Genomic DNA, 18,010 nt, shown 5'->3' on the forward strand with positions numbered 1-18,010 from the left:
TTGTTACCAAACCTGACTTAGTGAATCATTAGATATCAAAATGTTCTTACAATGTGTATATGAAAATTGCTTTGGACTCGGTTGGATTGTGGTTTCTCATACGGACACTTGGATTTATCCAACCTAACCACAGGCATTTAACTGAGGCATCTAGGTTAGAAAGGGTCTGCTCTATGGTCAATAAAGACCACCTCAACTATGTCATCAAACTGTTGACCACAGAAGCCACCACAGTCCTGCAGGATCCAATATGGCATATTCGACTGAAATGTTCCAGGTCAAGTGGGATGCATGAGAGTCAATATCCTGAGACAATGTGGCTGAGGTATTTTGAGGAAAACTTTTTCCCAGAAGACAGAAAGATCTAAATTAAAAAATAAGCATTGATTAAGACCAACTTCATTTAGTCAAAACAGTTCACTTTCATTCTTCCTTAAAAGCAAAGTATTAAAAATATCCAATGAAAAGCCTCAAACATTGTAGAAGGCATTCAAGACCAGTATCTAAAATAATCTTCTACAATGTTTTAGTTTACAAATTGGTAGTTTGTGCCACAATTAATGTTTTCATTGCCAGAGAATAAAAATAATAAATTAAACATTATCCTGGTGCTTCTGCACTCTTCCCTCTGCCATTTTTCTTCCTCCCTGATTCACATGTGTTTTCCCTCTTTCATCTGTTAAGTGTTCCTGGTAGCATGTCATGAGTAACTTGTAGTAGACTACTCATAAGACTCACATCTGGAGCCCTCAATACAGAAAGGATATGGACCTGATGGAGTGGACCTAGAGGAGGCCCACAAAAATAATCAGGTGGTTGGAGCACCTCTGCTACAAGGACAGGCTGAGGGAGCTGGGGATGTTCAGCTTGGAGAAGAGGAGGCTCTGGCGAGACCTAGTAGCAGCCTTCCAGCACCTGAAGGGGGCCTACAAGATGGCCTACAAGACTGCTTACAAATGCCTGTGGAGATAGAACAAGTGGCAATGGCTTCAAACTGGAGAAAAGCAGATTTAGATTGGATGCTAGGAACAGGTTCTTTACTATGAGGGTGGTGGAACACTGGAACAGGTTGCCCAGGGAGGTGGTTGGGCCCCCATCACCGGAGATATTCAAAGTGAGGCTGGAGAGGACTCTGGGCAGCCTGATCTACTTGAGGATGTCCCTGCTGACTGCAGAGGGGATTAGACCAGATGACCTTTGGAGCAGGACCATTCAAAAGACAGAGGTTTGCATCAGGTTCAGATGTTCATATAACTGGCGGATAGTATTAACAAAAAGGGAAAATATGGGCAGGTGAGCAGCTGCCTGATTACCAGCCCAAGAGGGGACTGCCACCCTGTCTGCTCATTAGAATAAAAGCCACTTCCCCTTACATCCAATGAAGTGGCATCATGTCAGCAGCATGCAAGGATTTATACCTCTTGACTTTTTCCACTAGTTTTCCCTTCAGGCATCTCCAAGAATAATGAATTTGAGAAACACTGCTTTAAACCTAAATCCACTGCAATCCAAACCCAGCAACTTACCTGTATATAACTAATTATAAGACTGGCTAGATCAGAGACATGTGCTGTGATACAGTCTTACCCAAGGAGCAACCATGACACCACTGACCTCTCTCCAAGTTATCATGTGATCAAATGATCCAAATCATTTGGTGCAGGATAACTTGAGCACATGATAATTTCCATTAAAATAATTGAATTAAAGCACATTATAATAAAAATGCAAACCTCTTAAAAGTTACAGCATATTGAATTTTTTTTTCCCTGATAATTCAAAGAAGAATATCTGCACCTCCTGGGAACACAAACTGTAAGTGCATGCATCCATGTGAAAAGAATCTTCAGTTCATTTATTCCTGTTACTCCATCAGAACACTATTGTGTCCCAGCTGACCACACATTGCATTTATCTGTTCCTGTGAGATATGTGTTTTTTTAGGGCTGATGCCAACTATTTCCATTCTGTTTCAACATCTTTATGATGAAGAAAAAAAATTATCTCCAAGAGTGACATGCAAAATAGGGATGTATTTCCCCATAGTTTAACTTTGCAAATTCCGTATTTTTTCTGCACATCAGCCACAACAACCCCATGCAGTGCTACAGGCTGGGGTCAGAGTGGCTGGAGAGCAGCCAGGCAGAGAGGGACCTGGGGGTACTGGTTGATGGTAGGATGAACATGAGCCAGCAGTGTGCCCAGGCAGCCAAGAGGGCCAATGGCATCCTGGCCTGCATCAGGAACAGTGTGGCCAGAAGGAGCAGGGAGGTCATTCTGCCCCTGTACACTGCACTGGTTAGGCCACACCTCGAGTACTGTGTCCAGTTCTGGGCCCCTCAGTTTAGGAAGGAGGTTGACTTGCTGGAATGAGCCCAGAGAAAGGCAACGAAGTTGGTAAGGGGTTTGGAACACAATCCCTATGAGGAGAGGCTGAGGGAGCTGGGGCTGCTTAGCTTGGAGTGGAGGAGACTCAGGGGTGACCTTATTGCTCTCTACAACTACCTGAAGGGAGGTTGTAGACAGGCAGAGGTTGGTCTCTTCTCCCAGGTACCCAGTACCAGAACAAGAGGACACAGTCTCAGGCTGCACCAGGGGAGGTTAGAAGGGCTGTGATTAGTAGGTCATGAGAGGCTCTCATTCCCCTCTGCTCTGCCCTGGTGAGGCTGCATCTGGAAGATTGTGCCCAGTTCTGGGTTCCTCAGTTCAAGAAGGACCTCAGGCAACTGCTTGAAAGAGTCCAGTTCAGAGCCACAAGGATGATTAAGGGGGTGGAACATCTTCCTTCTGAGGAGAGACTGAGGGAGCTGGGGCTCTTTACTTGGAGGAGACTAAGGAGTGAACTCATTCATGTTTATAAACATGTAAAGGGTGAGTGCCAAGAGGATGGAGTCAGGCTCTGCTCGGTGATGCCTAGTGACAGGACAAGGGGCAATAAGTGGAAGCTGAGGCATAGGAAGTTCCATGGAAACATGAGGAAAGTTTTTTTCCCTGTGAGGGTGACAGAACAGTGGAACAGGCTGTCCAGGGGGCTGCGAAGTCTCCCTCTCTGGAGATATTCAAAACCTGCCTGGATGCATTCCTCTGTGATTTGCTGTAGTGATCCTGCTCTGTCAGGGAGGTTGGACTGCATGATCTTTCAAGATCTCCTCCAGGCCCCAGCATTCTGTGATTCTGTGATATCCTTCTCATAGCTACTTTGATTTAAACATGGATTAGCATCACTTAATTTGGTGAAACTCTCAGAGCTGAGAGAGAAAAAGAAAAAGGTCTAGACCCATAATAAAACAGAAACAATCAGAACTTCACTTGCCCTACATTTTTCCTTAACTAAGATAAAATTTCTCACTTCTTTCTGTATATTCCAATTGGGACTACATAGCTTGCATTTCCAGATTTGTCCATTATCAGCTTTAAAATACAGCAATAATTAGTCCATAAAGTGAAATATTTTTGGTTCCCTGGGACTAATCACATCTGTAAATATTATTTGCACATCTAGCACGACCAATCCAAAAGAGCTTCAGATTAGCTGTGTGCTTTATGTATGTGTGGTTTAGTATGACAAAGATATAGCCAATTTGTCTGAACCTTTTGTAATACCTATCCATTTTAACCATGAAGATGCTGGGAAGGAGGTACATGTTAGATCTATACATCTTCAATGACAAGCAGACACTTTGATAGACAGAACTCATACACACTAAAGCGTAACTTCTAGTTACCCACCCACCGGCAGCCAGTGAAGTTAGGCCAAAGCTGTTAATAATATTCCAGGCCATGAAATTCTGACACATGGCAATAGTCACCTTTTTCCTTTCCCAGAAAGGCAGCAATACTGAAATTTCTCTCTGAGGAGGAAAGTTATGCAAAATATGAAAATCTTCACCTCTCCCTCTGCAGTGATTAACAAGTTGAAAAAGAGTTGAAGTTATACGTGGTAGATTAGTTTCTTTCCTTGTAAAGAAGATATTTTGCCAGTAGCACCTTTCAAATCCTTAATCACTTGGAGAGATTAACAGCAAGCCTGGAATATGTGTGGAAACCCTACCTATCTGAAACGTACCATAATGCATGTAGCAGTTTCCTTTGGTAGGATCCAGCTGAATAGCCTTCACGAAGTACTTTTCTGCCTCACTCTTGCGTCCCTTTAAAAAAACAAAGCGGGGAGGGGGGGAAAGGAGGAAACATTATTTTAACAGTGTGTCACCATGGAGTGATCATGAACAGCTACCATTTCCAAATCCCAGGCACTAGAGAAAAACAACTACTACTATCACTAGATTTAATCTAAATAAATATGAATGTTACAGTGTTAAGAGTAAGTTTTGTGGTTAGCTACTTTATGCCGCAGATCTCCAGGCTGAGGAAGAAATGCGTCCCAACATCACCAACGTCCAAGAAGTGAGGAAGTGGTAGAAATGCACTGCAAAAAATGCTTTGGATGAACATCAAGTACCATGCTACTTTTCTGGAAAGGCATCAGGAGAAGCATTATCCAGATCCAAGATAAAATCAGAAGGAAAGGTAGGAAGGAAAATCATCACAGGATGTTAAGGGTTGGAAGAGAGCTCTGGAGAGCTTTGAGTCCAGCCCCCTGCCAGAACAGAAGCATAGAATCTAGCACAGTTCACACAGGAACACATCCAGACAGGTCTTGAAAGTCTCCAGAGAAGGAGACTCCACAGCCTCTCTGGGGAGCCTGTTTCAGTGCTCTGTGATCCTTACAGGAAACAAATTCTTCCTCGTATTGAGGCGGAACTTCCTGTGCTGTAGTTTATATCCATTGCCATTTGTATTATCCCAGGGCACAAGTGAGAAGAGTCTGTGCCTGCCTTCCTGACACCCAGCCCTCACCTACTTATACATATTTATTAGATCCCACTTGGCCTTCTCCTCTCCAGGCTAAACAGCCCCACGTCTCTCAGCCTTTCCTCATAAGGCAGTGCTACAGCCTTGTAGCCCTGCCTTGGACTCTCTCAAGCAGATCCCTGTCCCTCTTGAACTGGAGAGCCCAGAACAATATTCCAGGTGGTGCCTCACTAAAGGGGGAAAAATAAATTAAGAGAGAGAATTTATAGAATTAAAAATCAAAAAAAAGAAAGAAAGAAATGCTTTGTTTCTCTCAAATCATCGAATCACAGAAAATTTTAACTTGGAAGGGACCCATAAAGGTCACAGAGTCCAAGTCCAACTCCGTGCTCCTCAGTGACCTACCTTAAACTAAGCCATATGACTAAGAACGTTTTCCAGATGCTACTTAAACTCTAGGAGGCATGGTGCCCTGATCATTTAATTGCCTGGAGAGCCTGTGCCAGGGACTGACCACCCTTCTCAATGAAGAATCTTTTCCAGACTGAACTTCCCCTGATAACAGCTTCATTCCGTTTCCTTGTGTCCTAAATAACACTATATACAACAGCCAACAGTAAAGTCACCACAAACAAAGGTACACAAACAGAAAGTATTTTGGATTTTAATGTAGGAAGTAAGATTAAATCAGAAATAATTTCTGTCAACCATAAAACATAGCTGAAACAGAAAATGTAAATGTTAAAGACAAGGTTCAGTGGTATGAAAAGATGGTCAGAAACAAAAACCAAACTAAAGAAATGATAGTAAAAAGAAGAGACCTGGTTCTAAACCACAGATTTTCTCATCACTGAAATCACTGAGCCACTGAAGCTGCATTAAGGTATACAAGTGCCAAAGCAGATCCATTACTGTTCATTACTCTTTTCATGAAGAAAACAGTGATATTGCCAAACACAAATCACCACCAGCTCTTCAGTGGGATACCTGTGACCTGTTTATCCCTACTCCCACAAAATTAGTTGCTGTGGTTTGTGTTATAAAATAGAGGGTGTCTGGAATAAAGAACAGGTAGGCTTAACCTCTCTGGAAGAAAGGCATCACGGTCTGCAGCGCTCAAGGCTCCTTTGAGTGCTATTTCATTGATATCACTAAAGAGGCTTTCTCAAGTTTTTGTGGTCTGGAAACAGAGATACCACGCATCTTGCACTATCCCACAACTTAACACAGGAACAATACCAGGGTCTGTTCATGATTACAGATGCTCCAGATTGTTAGTATCTTCCTCAAGGGCCTTAGATGCAATAAAAGAGAGAGAGAAAGAAGTTTTGCAGCACACTAACAACGATATCAAGACCACAATCCATCAAAACCAACACACAGGCTGTGTTTCATAGAATCATAGAACTGTTAGGGTTGGAAGGGACCTCAAGGATCATCTAGTTCCAACCCCTCTCACACTAGATCGGGTTGTCACATCCAGCCTGGCCTTAAAAACCTCCAGGGATGAGGCTTCTACCACCAAACTGTGCAACCTGTTCCAGTGTCTTAACACCCTCATGGGAAGGAACTTCTTCCTAACATCCAATCTGAATCTACCCATTTCTAGTTTTGTTCCATTCCCCCTAGTCCTATCACTCCCTGACACCCTAAAAAGTCCCTTTCCAGCTTTCTTGTAGCCCCCCTTCAGATACTGGAAGGCCATGATAAGGTCTCCTCAGAGCCTTCTCTTCTCCAGACTGAACAGCCCCCAACTCCCTCAGTCTGTCTTCATAGGAGAGGAGCTCCAGCCCTCTGACCATCCTGGTGGCCCTTCTCCGGACGTGTTCCAGCACTTCCAGAGCCTTCCAGCAGTAGGAACTCCAGAACTAGACACACTACTTCAGGTGGGGTCTCAGCAGAGGCAGAGCAGAGTAGAAGGGGAGAATCACCTCCCTCGAGCTGCTATTTCCAAGAGATCATCCTTACAGAGATGCAAGCAGACTTAATATTTACAATATTCCAGTTTCACAAAGTGAATGCTCATTGGAGAGAAGAGTTTAGCATCATTATTTAGTAAACTTTCTTTGGTAGAGCTGTACACCTTAAAACCATATCTACACAGCCTTTCACTTAATTGAAGGGGTCTACAAGAAGGCTGCAAAGGGACTGTTTACAGAGGCCTGAAGGGATAGGATGAGTGGCAATGGTTTGAAATTAGAGAAGAGTAGAATTAGATTTGATGTTAGGAACAAGTTCTTTACCATGAAGGCAGTGTGACACAGAAACAGGCTACCCAGAGAGGTAGTTGAGGCTCCACTCCTGGAGATATTCAAGATCAGGCTCAACAAGGTCAAAAAAGCATGACCAGGAGGATAAGGGATGTGATTCTCCCATTCTAGCCCATGGTGTCAGGATCCCACTTTGAGCACTGCATTTAGCACATGGGCCCTAATATGAGAAGAATATGGACCTCTGGTGCGTCTACAGGAGGGCCATGAAGATGCTCAGGGGCCTGGAACAACTCTCCTATGAGGACAGGTTGAGAGTGTTTGGGTTGCTCAGCCTGGAGAAGAGAAAGCTTTGTGGAGATCTTATAGGAGCCTTCCAGTACTTAAAGGGGCCTACAAGAAACCTGGAGAGGGACTTTTTACAAGGACATGAGGTAATAGCTTTAAACTGAAAGAAGGCAGATCTAGAAGCCCTTCACTGTGAGGATGGGGAGGCACTAAAACATGTTGCTCAGAGAAATTGTAGTTCTATGTACCCCAGACTGCTTTTTCCTCATCTGATAGCGCAGTAAAGACACATTTATAGAGAAAACACCTTTTTATGTGTAGTTGGGTTTTTTTTTTTTGTGGTCTGTGGTTTGTGTGTGTGTTTATTGTTTGTTTGTTTGTGGGGGTTTTTTTGGTGGTTTATTTTTTTGGTTGTTTAGTTGTTTAATACAACCATAGTGGAGAACGCAAAGGGAAGACAAAAACAATCTCCAGCTGAAAATACAACATAGATTTGTGTCAGTATAAAATAATTATTCAAATTAAAATAAGGGGTGGGGGAGAATATGATACTTCAACACTGACTCTTGCACGTTCAAATCCAAAGTTGGCATTTTTGGTCTGACATAAGTTACCATGACATATGTAAGTTCAGCCTTCAGACTTCAAAATGGCAGTAACCAAGCATATGTATTGCTAATAGTGGCAGAATTAACAATATACATATTTTTGCATCACAGCCTTTCTCAATAGGCTAACACCATTAGTTTTAACTGGTTGCACTGTCTCTGTGTCTGTCTAGAACGTAAAAGGGACGCTTCATTGCATACAATCACAAAATAGGTGGCTTCTGCCTATACAAGTATGACTGTAAGGCCACAAACATTTGTCAAACATAGTTTCATAGTTTCATAGTTTTATTCAGGGTTGGAAGGGACCACAAGGATCATCTAGTTCCAACCCCCCTGCCATGGGCAGGGACACCCCACACTAGATCAGCCTGGCCAGAGCCTCATCCAGCCTGCTCTTAAACACCTCCAGGGACGGGGCCTCGACCACCTCCCTGGACAACCCATTCCAGGGTTTCACCACTCTCATGGGGAAGAACCTCCTCCTCACATCTAGCCTGAATCTCCCCACCTCCAGCTTCATTCCATTCCCCCTAGTCCTAGCACTACCTGAGATCCTGAGAAGTCCTTCCCCAGCCTTCCTGTAGGCCCCCTTCAGATACTGGAAGGCCACAATGAGGTCACCTCGGAGCCTTCTCTTCTCCAGACTGAACAGCCCCAACTCCTTCAGTCTGTCCTCATAGGAGAGGTGCTCCAGCCCTCTGATCACCCTTGTGGCCCTTCTCTGGACACCTTCCAGCACCTCCACATCCCTCTTGTAATAGGGGCTCCAGAACTGGACACAGTACTCCAGGTGGGGTCTCACCAGGGCTGAGTAGAGGGGGAGGATCACCTCCCTCGACCTGCTGGCCACACTTCTCCTGATGCAGCCCAGGATCCGATTGGCTTTGCGGGCTGCAAGTGCACATTGAGAGCTCATGTTGAGCTTTTTGTCCACCAGCATGATTACTTTTTATTTACTGAGGTCACCAAAAACACACAACTGCTCTCCTCTCTGGCATTTCTCAAACAGCATATGGCACTCAAGTTCAGGCCAGTCAGGAGACCGTGTGTACATAATGATGACGGGTGCCAGCATACATAGCATCAAAGGAATGACTGTGCTATTCACAGGCTAGAATACTCATGAACAGATAAAGAGGAGAAAACCTTACATTATAATTTTACAGCCCTGTGGAGAGTAACTTGGGAGTCCTGGTGGACAAGATAACCAAGAGCCAGCAATGTGCCCTCACAGCCAAGAAGGTCAATGATATCCTGGGGTGCATTAAGGAGAGTATAATGAGCAGATCTGACCCCTCTACTCTGCCCTGGTGAGGCCACATCTGGAGTACTCTCTTGAGTTCTGGGCTCCACAGTTTAAAAGAGACAAGGAACTACTGCAGAGTCCAGTGGAAGGCTATAAAGATGGTTTGAGGTCTGGAGCATGTGTCTTACTAGGAAAGGCTGAGAGAACTGGTTCTATTTAGCCTGGAGGAGACTAAAAGGAGATCTTATCAACACCTAAATATCTAAAGGGTGGCTGTCAAGAGAATAGGGCCAGACACTTTTCAGTGGTCCCCAGTGATAGGACAATGGGCAACAGACAAAAACCTGAACACAGCAAGTTCCATTTGATCATATGAAAAACATTTTGTTCTTTGAGGGTGCCAGAGGACTGGAACAGGTTGACCAGAGCAGCTGTGGAGTCTCCTTCATTAGAGATATTCCAAACATGTCTGAATGCAATCCTGCGCATCCTGCCCTAGGAGAAACTGCTTTAGCAGAGGGTTTGGACCAGATGATCTCCAGAAGTCCCTTTCAACCCCTACCATGCTGCAATGCCACCCAAGAAATAAAATTATCTGACCACTGAAGATCAGCACAGCTCCAAAATTAGTTCGATTAGTTTGCTCCAATGCAAAAATGATTAGTTTGCTCCAAAAACTAATCATGCTCATGCTGACCATCACTTTCATATTTGCACATCTTACATTAAGAACAAACAAACAAAACCCCCCAAACAATCCAAACCCTCATTTTATTGCAGAAGGAGGCTTTGAGGAACCTCGCACCACACCGTCTAAAATGCCCGTTCTGGTGCTGACTCTCTGCTTCTAAACCATCAACAACTCAGCATAGATTTGAAACACATTGCTTCAGTGTAAATGAGATAAAAATCCAATCACTTGACAGAATCAGGCTTTTTCCACCATTAAAATTAAGCACTTAATAGCTTCTTTCAACTATCAAATGTCTATCTTAACTATCAGAACAGAATGTACACCCTGTGTAGTTAGATTAAGATGGCAATCCCTGTCATTATCCCTTCCCACTCTATGTTTTCCCTTATGCTTTGAAACATGTGGCATAATGGAGTAAAATTCTAAATTTTAAAGTAAAACCAAATAATTGTTTAAACAGCTGAAAAATATTGATTTGGGGCAGGAAGGCATTTTGTGTATTGACCTATACAAATGCAGGCATTGAATGCCCCTGGAAGCCTCCCAATTTCTAGCAGCAGGGTGTGCAGTTGTGTATGTACAATCACATGCTTTGGCAGTTTTACAAAGCCAGACATCTAAGCTTACAACTGCATGGGAGCAGACTTATTTAAAGAATAAAAAGCTTATTCACAAGGCTTTAATGGAAGGACTTGATGGCTCTGAGGATTAGGAACAGGATGCAAAATAACCTTTCACCTGTTGAGCACTAGTTCACATCCAGTCCAGGTCAGAAGTTAATGAAAATCCTACAGCTACTGGTTTGCTCAGGAGACATGACTGGGTGGTCCTAGCCCAAGCCCTAATGGAGATCCTCTGACCAGACTCACTGGCACATTATGGCCTTTGAGTGTGGAGACCAAGTCAAAAGTCACAAAACAATAAATGACCAGCTCATTGCTGGGTGGGGGGGAAAAAAAACACAAAACCCAAAGTGAAGATACTCTAATAAAGGATGAAGAGCAAGCTGAGAGCTTGTGTGTAAGGATTAAGGGGCAGACTAATGTTGTGGGTGACACTGTTGTGGGTGTTTACTACAGGCCACTTCAGGATGAGTAAGCTGATAAGGCCTTCTACAGGCAGCTGGAAGCAGCCTCAAAATCACAAGCTCTGGTTGTCAAGGGGGCCTTCCATTACCCTAACACTTGCTGGGAAAACTACACAGCCAGACATGTGCTGTCCAGGAGGTTCCTCTACTGACAATTAAGTTCTTGACACATGTGGCGATATTCCCCTTACTGGACCTTTCTCTACAGCTTAAAAAGAGGACAAACTTTCAGTAGTTTCCCATTAACCAAGGAAAATTCATTTTTTCACACCCCTGCAGCTAAATAAAGATGAATTGTGCACAATGAAATGATTCAGCGATTATCACCTTCCAGCAACACCAGCAAATTCACAGGGGGAAAAGTGAAGGCACATGACACATGGCTCTTACCTGGCACAACAGTTGTCCTAGATTTCAGATATACTCCACTCTCCACAGCCGTGGAGATTTCAAAGCAGAACAGCTGGTTGCTTAAAGTTGTGGAAGCCAAAAAGGTGGTGGGGGGGGTTGTTGGGTTTTTGTTTGTTGTTTACTACAAATTCAGCAGCTTGATTTTTAAGGCCAGTTCTTTGTAGAAACTGACTATAAGGGGCTTTTTTTTTTATTAGTTTGGTTGCTTCTTCCCTAGAGATCAGGAGAATGAATCCAACCTTGCTCATATGGTCAGACACAACAAATGAATCACAGAATCACCAAGGTTGGACGAGACCTCAAAGATCGTCAAGTCCAACCTGTCACCCAGGACCTCATGACTAAACCATGGCACCAAGTGCCACGTCCAATCCCCTCTTGAACACCTCTAGGGGTGGTGACTCCACCACCTCCCTGGGCAGCACATTCCAAGGGCTAACAACTCTCTCAGTGAAGAACTTTCTCCTCACCTCAAGCCTAAACCTCCCCTGGAGCAGCCTGAGACTGTGTCCTCTTGTTCTGGTGCCAATTGCCTGGGAGAAGAGACCAACCCCCTCCTGGCTACAACCAGGACAGCAATAAGGAGAGTTGATGCATTAGTAGAAGATTCTGTAATTATCCTGAAAATATTTTAAAAACCTTAGGACAAAACTACCTATTTTATATCAACTTCATTTTTTCCCCCCTCACTCTGCTGACAAACTGTGCCAAATGCCTGTTGAGGCAGCTGTTGTACTTGGGGCTGCTGGAGGCCCAAGGACCCTGAGATGATAGTAAAACTGGGAAAGATTAATACAGCTGAGCAGCTCTGAATAACTGTCTTGTGGAAACTATGGTAGTAGCCAGCAAGCTGTTCAACAAATCAGGTGGTCTTTTAAAATCAATGTTATATTTGGTAAATATTCATCACTCTTCAAAACCTGCAAGGGCATAGCCGGTAGAGATTTCACTCTTCAACGCAGTGTTACTTGCTTTAACTGGTAATAATGTGATTGTATAAGAAACTCAGTTTGTGTCACAAATGCAATTGATTGTCATTCCCCACATCTGCTCTAACTTTTTTTTTCCCCCAAGCATTCACATTTTTAACAAAAGACAGTTAATTATGAAAGGATTTCTCATGGAAGACTGATTAAATTGTGGACACTGAATACAGAAAATATATTATTTGTAGTATTCTCTGGGACATTTTGAAGTCACAGAGAGACTACAGAAGCATAGTAAAAAGGTATGAACTGAACCTATGACTCCACTTCACAAAGGTATTCCAGACGCTTCTCTTTTTCATAATGAGTTTCTTTTGTCTTACAAAAGTTGTGACAGAATAGGCAAAATGTAATTTATAGAATCATAGAATCATAGTATCAGTCAGGGTTGGAAGGGATCACAAGGATCATCAGGTTCCAACCCCCCTGCCATGGGCAGGGACACCCCACACTACATCAGGCTGGATGGAGCCTCATCCAGCCTGGTCTTAAACACCTCCACGGATGGGGCCTCAACCACCTCCCTGGACAACACATTCCAGGGCTTCACCACTCTCATGGTGAAGAACTTCTTCCTCAAATCCAGCCTGAATCTCCCCACCTCCAGCTTCATTCCATTCCCCCTAGTCCTATCACTACCTGAGATCCTAAGAAATCCCTCCCCAGCCTTCCTGTAGGCCCCCTTCAGATACCGGAAGGCCACAATAAGGTCACCTCAGAGCCGTCTTTTCTCCAGAGTGAACAGCCCCAACTCTTTCAGTCTGTCCTCATAGGAGAGGTGCTCCAGCCCTCTGATCATCCTCATGGCCCTGGTGTGATAATGAGTCTAACAGTCATAAAGCCTTCAAAGGTTTTACTTATCTGGACTAATAAAACAGCAACTAGACAGTTTCATCTTACCATGTGGTTACTGAGATATGCAAGCTCTTCCTCTAAATATTAATACTGAAGAATAACTTCAGTGTCTGGTATTTAGCAGCTAAACCATTCCTTTCTCCCTTAATTTGCTTTTATTTCTGCAACTCTTCACTTAGAATTATAATGTGACTATCTTGTATCATAGTTTCCATGTGAAATGCTAGTCCCACTGAAATACATGAGACTTACATTATTCACATCAAAGGTCTGATGTTTGTCTCAGCCTCGATTCTTCCATTGCAGCAAAGAGGTAAATCTTGCCTCTTTATTACAATCACAGAATCACAGAATCACCAGGGTTGGAAGAGACCTCAAAGATCATCAAGTCCAACCTGTCACCACAGACCTCATGACTACTGAACCATAGCATAGTACCTGAGTCTCTGCATACTGATTCTCTAACTCAGTATATTATTTTTAACAAGTAAGTCCTGGTATGGTCCATAAAATGCAATGTCTTGTTTTAGCTTAATCCTTTACTTGGACCTTGAGGTGGTTCATTTCCATCTAAATATATATTAAGTGGAGTTTTGTTACCTAAAAATTCATCTACTAGCCTGACAGATTCTACCAATGGGCCAAGTTTATTTTTGAATAGTAAGATAAACCAGGTGCTTGAGTCTACATGTACAGGTGTAAATAATGGTATGACAACCTTGCAGCTGAGATTTAAGCACTACCCATTGCCTTTGGTGGGACTGAAGCTGAAGTATTTTTGAATGTGACATGCTTATCCATATCTGTAAGAATTTAAAGCACAGCTCATAACTTTAGCGGGTAGGGGCACAATTCAGAGTCATTGAAGGTGCTATTTTCTTCAAGTAAAGCAAAATGTATCTGATTAATCAGTGATATATTACAGGTATCTGATATCCATTTTGCTGGCATCTGAGTGCCATATTGAAAAAAAATAATAATATTGTTTAATTAAAGCATCCAAAATTATATAGGAAAGAATGCAGGCATAAAATTTCCTTTTCCTTGTAAGGTTTTTTCCACCATTTTGGTTTGGTTTGGCTTGGTTTTTTAAATGACTAATTTTAGGCCTTTCTTTTAGGGCAGCTTGAAGCCTGAAAGGAATTTACTTCATGCTTCATCACTATTAACACCAAGACAAACATTGTACAGTCTTAAGCAAACTTTTAAAGAACAGATCTTATTGTATACCTTGTGATGTATTTACTGTGTAGATCCATACTGAAATGTTCATCTTGGTCATTAAGAGTTCGGACATTTTATATCAAGAATATGCAATGAAATGTGGAATAATAATAATAATAATAATAATAATAATAATAATAATAATAATAATAATAATAAACAACCAGGTTGGAAGAGACCTTCAAGATCATCACATCCAACCCATCAACCAATCCAACCCACCTAAACAACTAAACCATGGCACCAAGCACCCCATCAAGTCTCCTCCTGAACACCTCCAATGACGGCGACTCCACCACCTCCCCAGGCAGCCCATTCCAATGGGCAATCACTCTCTCTGTATAGAACTTCTTCCTAACATCCAACCTGAACCTCCCCTGGTGCAGCCTGAGACTGTGTCCTCTTGTTCTGGTGCTGGTTGCCTGGGAGAAGAGACCAACCCTGCCTACAACCTCCCTTCAGGTAGTTGTAGAGAGCAGTAAGGTCACCCCTGAGTCTCCTCCTCTCCAGGCTAAGCAACCCCAGCTCCCTCAGCCTCTCCTCATAGGGCTTGTGTTCCAAACCCCTCACCAACTTCGTTGCCCTTCTCTGGACCCATTCCAGCAAGTCAATCTCCTTCCTAAACTGAGGGGCCCAGAACTGGACACAGGACTTGAGGTGTGGCCTAACCAGTGCAGTGTACAGGGGCAGAATGACCTCCCTGCTCCTGCTGGCCACACTGTTCTTGATGCAGGCCAGGATGCCCTTGGCACTCTTGGCTGCCTGGGCACACTGAAGGCTCATGTTCAGCCTACTATCAACCAGTACCCCCAGGTCCCTCTCTGCCTGGCTGCTCTCCAGCCACTCTGACCCCAGCCTGTAGCACTGCATGGGGTTGTTGTGGCCGATGTGCAGAACCCGGCACTTGGATGTGTTCAATCTCCTGCCGTTGGACTCTGCCCATCTGTCCAGCCTGTTGAGGTCCCTCTGCAAAGCCTCTCTACCCTCCAGCAGATCAACTCCTGTCCCCCAGCATAAATAAATGTCCATGTCAGGCATTTTCTTTTCCATTCAGTCTTAAGCCACATTTTATATTTTTTGATAAAGTAGTGTATTAATATCTACTCATATTTCACTGGCCAGTCAGTAGGCTATAAATCTACTGTCTCCACATAACTGTTTTCAGAGTCCTATCAGTTTCTTCTAAGTTGAATTTGGCTATATCATGCATTTTTTATTCTTTTTATTTCTATGATTACTGACAGAAGTACAACACAGACAGTAATTACAGGGGGCTGGTGGCTCTAGCCAACCACGTAGCAAATCAAAGAGATCTCTCTCTTTCACAAAAGCAGTTCATCCTGTGTTGGTGATGTTTCCTACAACAAGCTTTAAATTTATGTTGAGTGAAGCGAGAAATTTAGGGCCCCTCCTTTTCCTGTCCACAGGAAGTTAAGAAACAAGATACAAAAGATGAGATCCCTAAAGGAGGTTAGTGAGGGGTTATGTGCCTAAATACCTGTTCCAGAGTAAATTGCCAAGTAGTTAGACGGATATGTTACATTAAAATGAAAATACTCTGCTTTACAATTAATTCTGTTGCATTTGGCTTGCAGCCAAGCATGTGTCCTAAGGGGGCTGTAAAGTATATCTATGGATGCAATACTTATGGCATGTAGCCAGCCACAGAAGAAATACAAGCTCAGGAGATGTCAGCTATTGAGATTTCTGTAGTTCGGAAATCCTGCCTCTCAGCCTGGAGGTGTTAATGCTCCAGATACACCAGATAGCCAAACAGGGGGAAAACAACAACAGAGGGCACAGGGTTCTGAAGTCATTAAACACGACCTTCCATGCTGAAGAAGGAAACCTGCTCCTCCCAGCCCCTACAAACAAATTGCTTGTAAACAAAAATGGAAACAACTTCTGACATTGTTTCAAATCTCAGATCTAAACCCAGACTTGCGCCTGGATCGCTTTTAGCCCTCAAGGGGATTTCAAGTGGCAAGAAAAACCGCGGTGTCTGTGTCAGGCTCCAAAGACAAACCAAACACATGACATAAAAGCAGCAACGGCTATTGCTTCAATCAACTTGGTTTCTTAGGAAGGGCCTTCTCCATGGCATTTCCACAGTGTTATGGTGAGACTTTAACTGAAATATCCAATTTCCATTCAAAAATTCTTCCTAGAAGCAACACTAACAGTCAAGAGATTTAAGTCTCCCAAAATGAAGTATCGAGCAGCTTCGCTGGTCTAATTAATTTGACTCATTCAGAAAATGCCTTTTAATAAATTAAAGATGTCTCCATGTGCAGGCATTTACTTATTCTCACAAGAAGTATTGCCAAAAATATATTTCCTTCTTTTAAAGGACTTGATTGCTAAAATATCAACTATTCCAGAAAATGACACCTATATTTAACACAGAGCATTTCAATTGCTATGTCTTCAAAACAGTCACGATTCTTTTGACATCCTGAGCGTTCTAGCTCATCCCTGCTTTCTTCCCATTGCTGGAACATCAAAAATAAGTGATTACAGAAATAGTAAATGCTGAATTGGTCTCTTCATCACTGCACTGTGCTTCCCTTTCCCCCTGCTGTCCCATTTCTTTCTGTTCTTCCTCCCTTCCTTTTATTCCTATGCTGTTATTCATCTTTATTTTGAGATGACTCTCAAGGACTACACTGATTATTGAATGCAGCAGGGTATTTGAGAGTGGGGATGAATAATATAACGCCTAACCAAAAATGGCAGGACACCTCTCAGGCCTTCTCTTTCTCAGGAGTATATATGCAACAAACAACTGCAGGCAAAAAGATGGCCAACCACTGAGGAGGGTGTATTTTGAAACTTAAAAAGGAAAAAAAAAACCAATTATTTAACTCCAGAGTTGATACTTGAATGTCACAATCCTGCTTCTTTTATTCTAATCCAAAACACTACCAGTCTCTATCATGTCTGTGTCTGCTGTATCCACAACTCCCTTTGGAGAAAACATTTCAAACAAAATATTTCAGATTTTAGGCAACTTTCTAGGGGTGATTATTGCGGAGTTTAATACGGCTTGGAACTGTTACACAGAAATTTTACAAGCCAAAGTACATTTTTCTTACAGCACTTTGGGTGATTTTCCAAGCCAGTAAAAAACAGGAGATTAACAGCGCTGTATGGTGCCGTGTAAAATGCAAGAAAACACTCTGCAATTTTTTCTGAAGAAATACAGCAACGCCTGTAATTCCTAGATGCAGCACACTAAATGTTACAATATGGGGCAGTCCCTAGTCACTTCAGGAATTACAGGCACTACTGCAAGCTGTGTGGGTTGGTTTGCGGGCTGAGGTTCACTCAAAACAGATAAAACAGAACTTCAAAACAGATTTATTTATAATTGAAATAAAGCTTCTCAGAATGCCATGCTGCTATAACAACCATCTGCTGCCTGATAGCAGAGAGGACAGTTACTAGGAAGGAGGGTTTCTTAGTCTTCTCTTTAAGAAGACTAGAAGTAGGGGAGAGGGGAAAAAAAGTAAAGAGACTTACTTATAAATTATTTTAGCATGAAGAGAAGAGAAGAGAAGAGAAGAGAAGAGAGAAGAGAAGAGAA

At 42.9% G+C, this 18,010-nt stretch overlaps 1 protein-coding gene across 1 annotated transcript in view; it reads right to left on the reverse strand.

Annotated features, from left to right (window-relative positions):
- Window positions 1-18,010, reverse strand: part of TMTC2 (transmembrane O-mannosyltransferase targeting cadherins 2) — a 340,813-nt gene that overhangs the window by 61,522 nt on the left and 261,281 nt on the right. Inside the window, exon 9 of the mRNA XM_068170528.1 lies at window positions 4,067-4,148. Coding sequence (XP_068026629.1) covers window positions 4,067-4,148 — 82 coding nt within the window. The remainder of the gene's footprint in view (window positions 1-4,066; window positions 4,149-18,010) is intronic.

This window comes from Melanerpes formicivorus, unplaced genomic scaffold (assembly GCF_026170545.1).
Source record: "Melanerpes formicivorus ecotype bairdi unplaced genomic scaffold, bMelFor1.0.p_v2 SCAF_3, whole genome shotgun sequence".
NCBI classification, from domain to species: domain Eukaryota; kingdom Metazoa; phylum Chordata; class Aves; order Piciformes; family Picidae; genus Melanerpes; species Melanerpes formicivorus.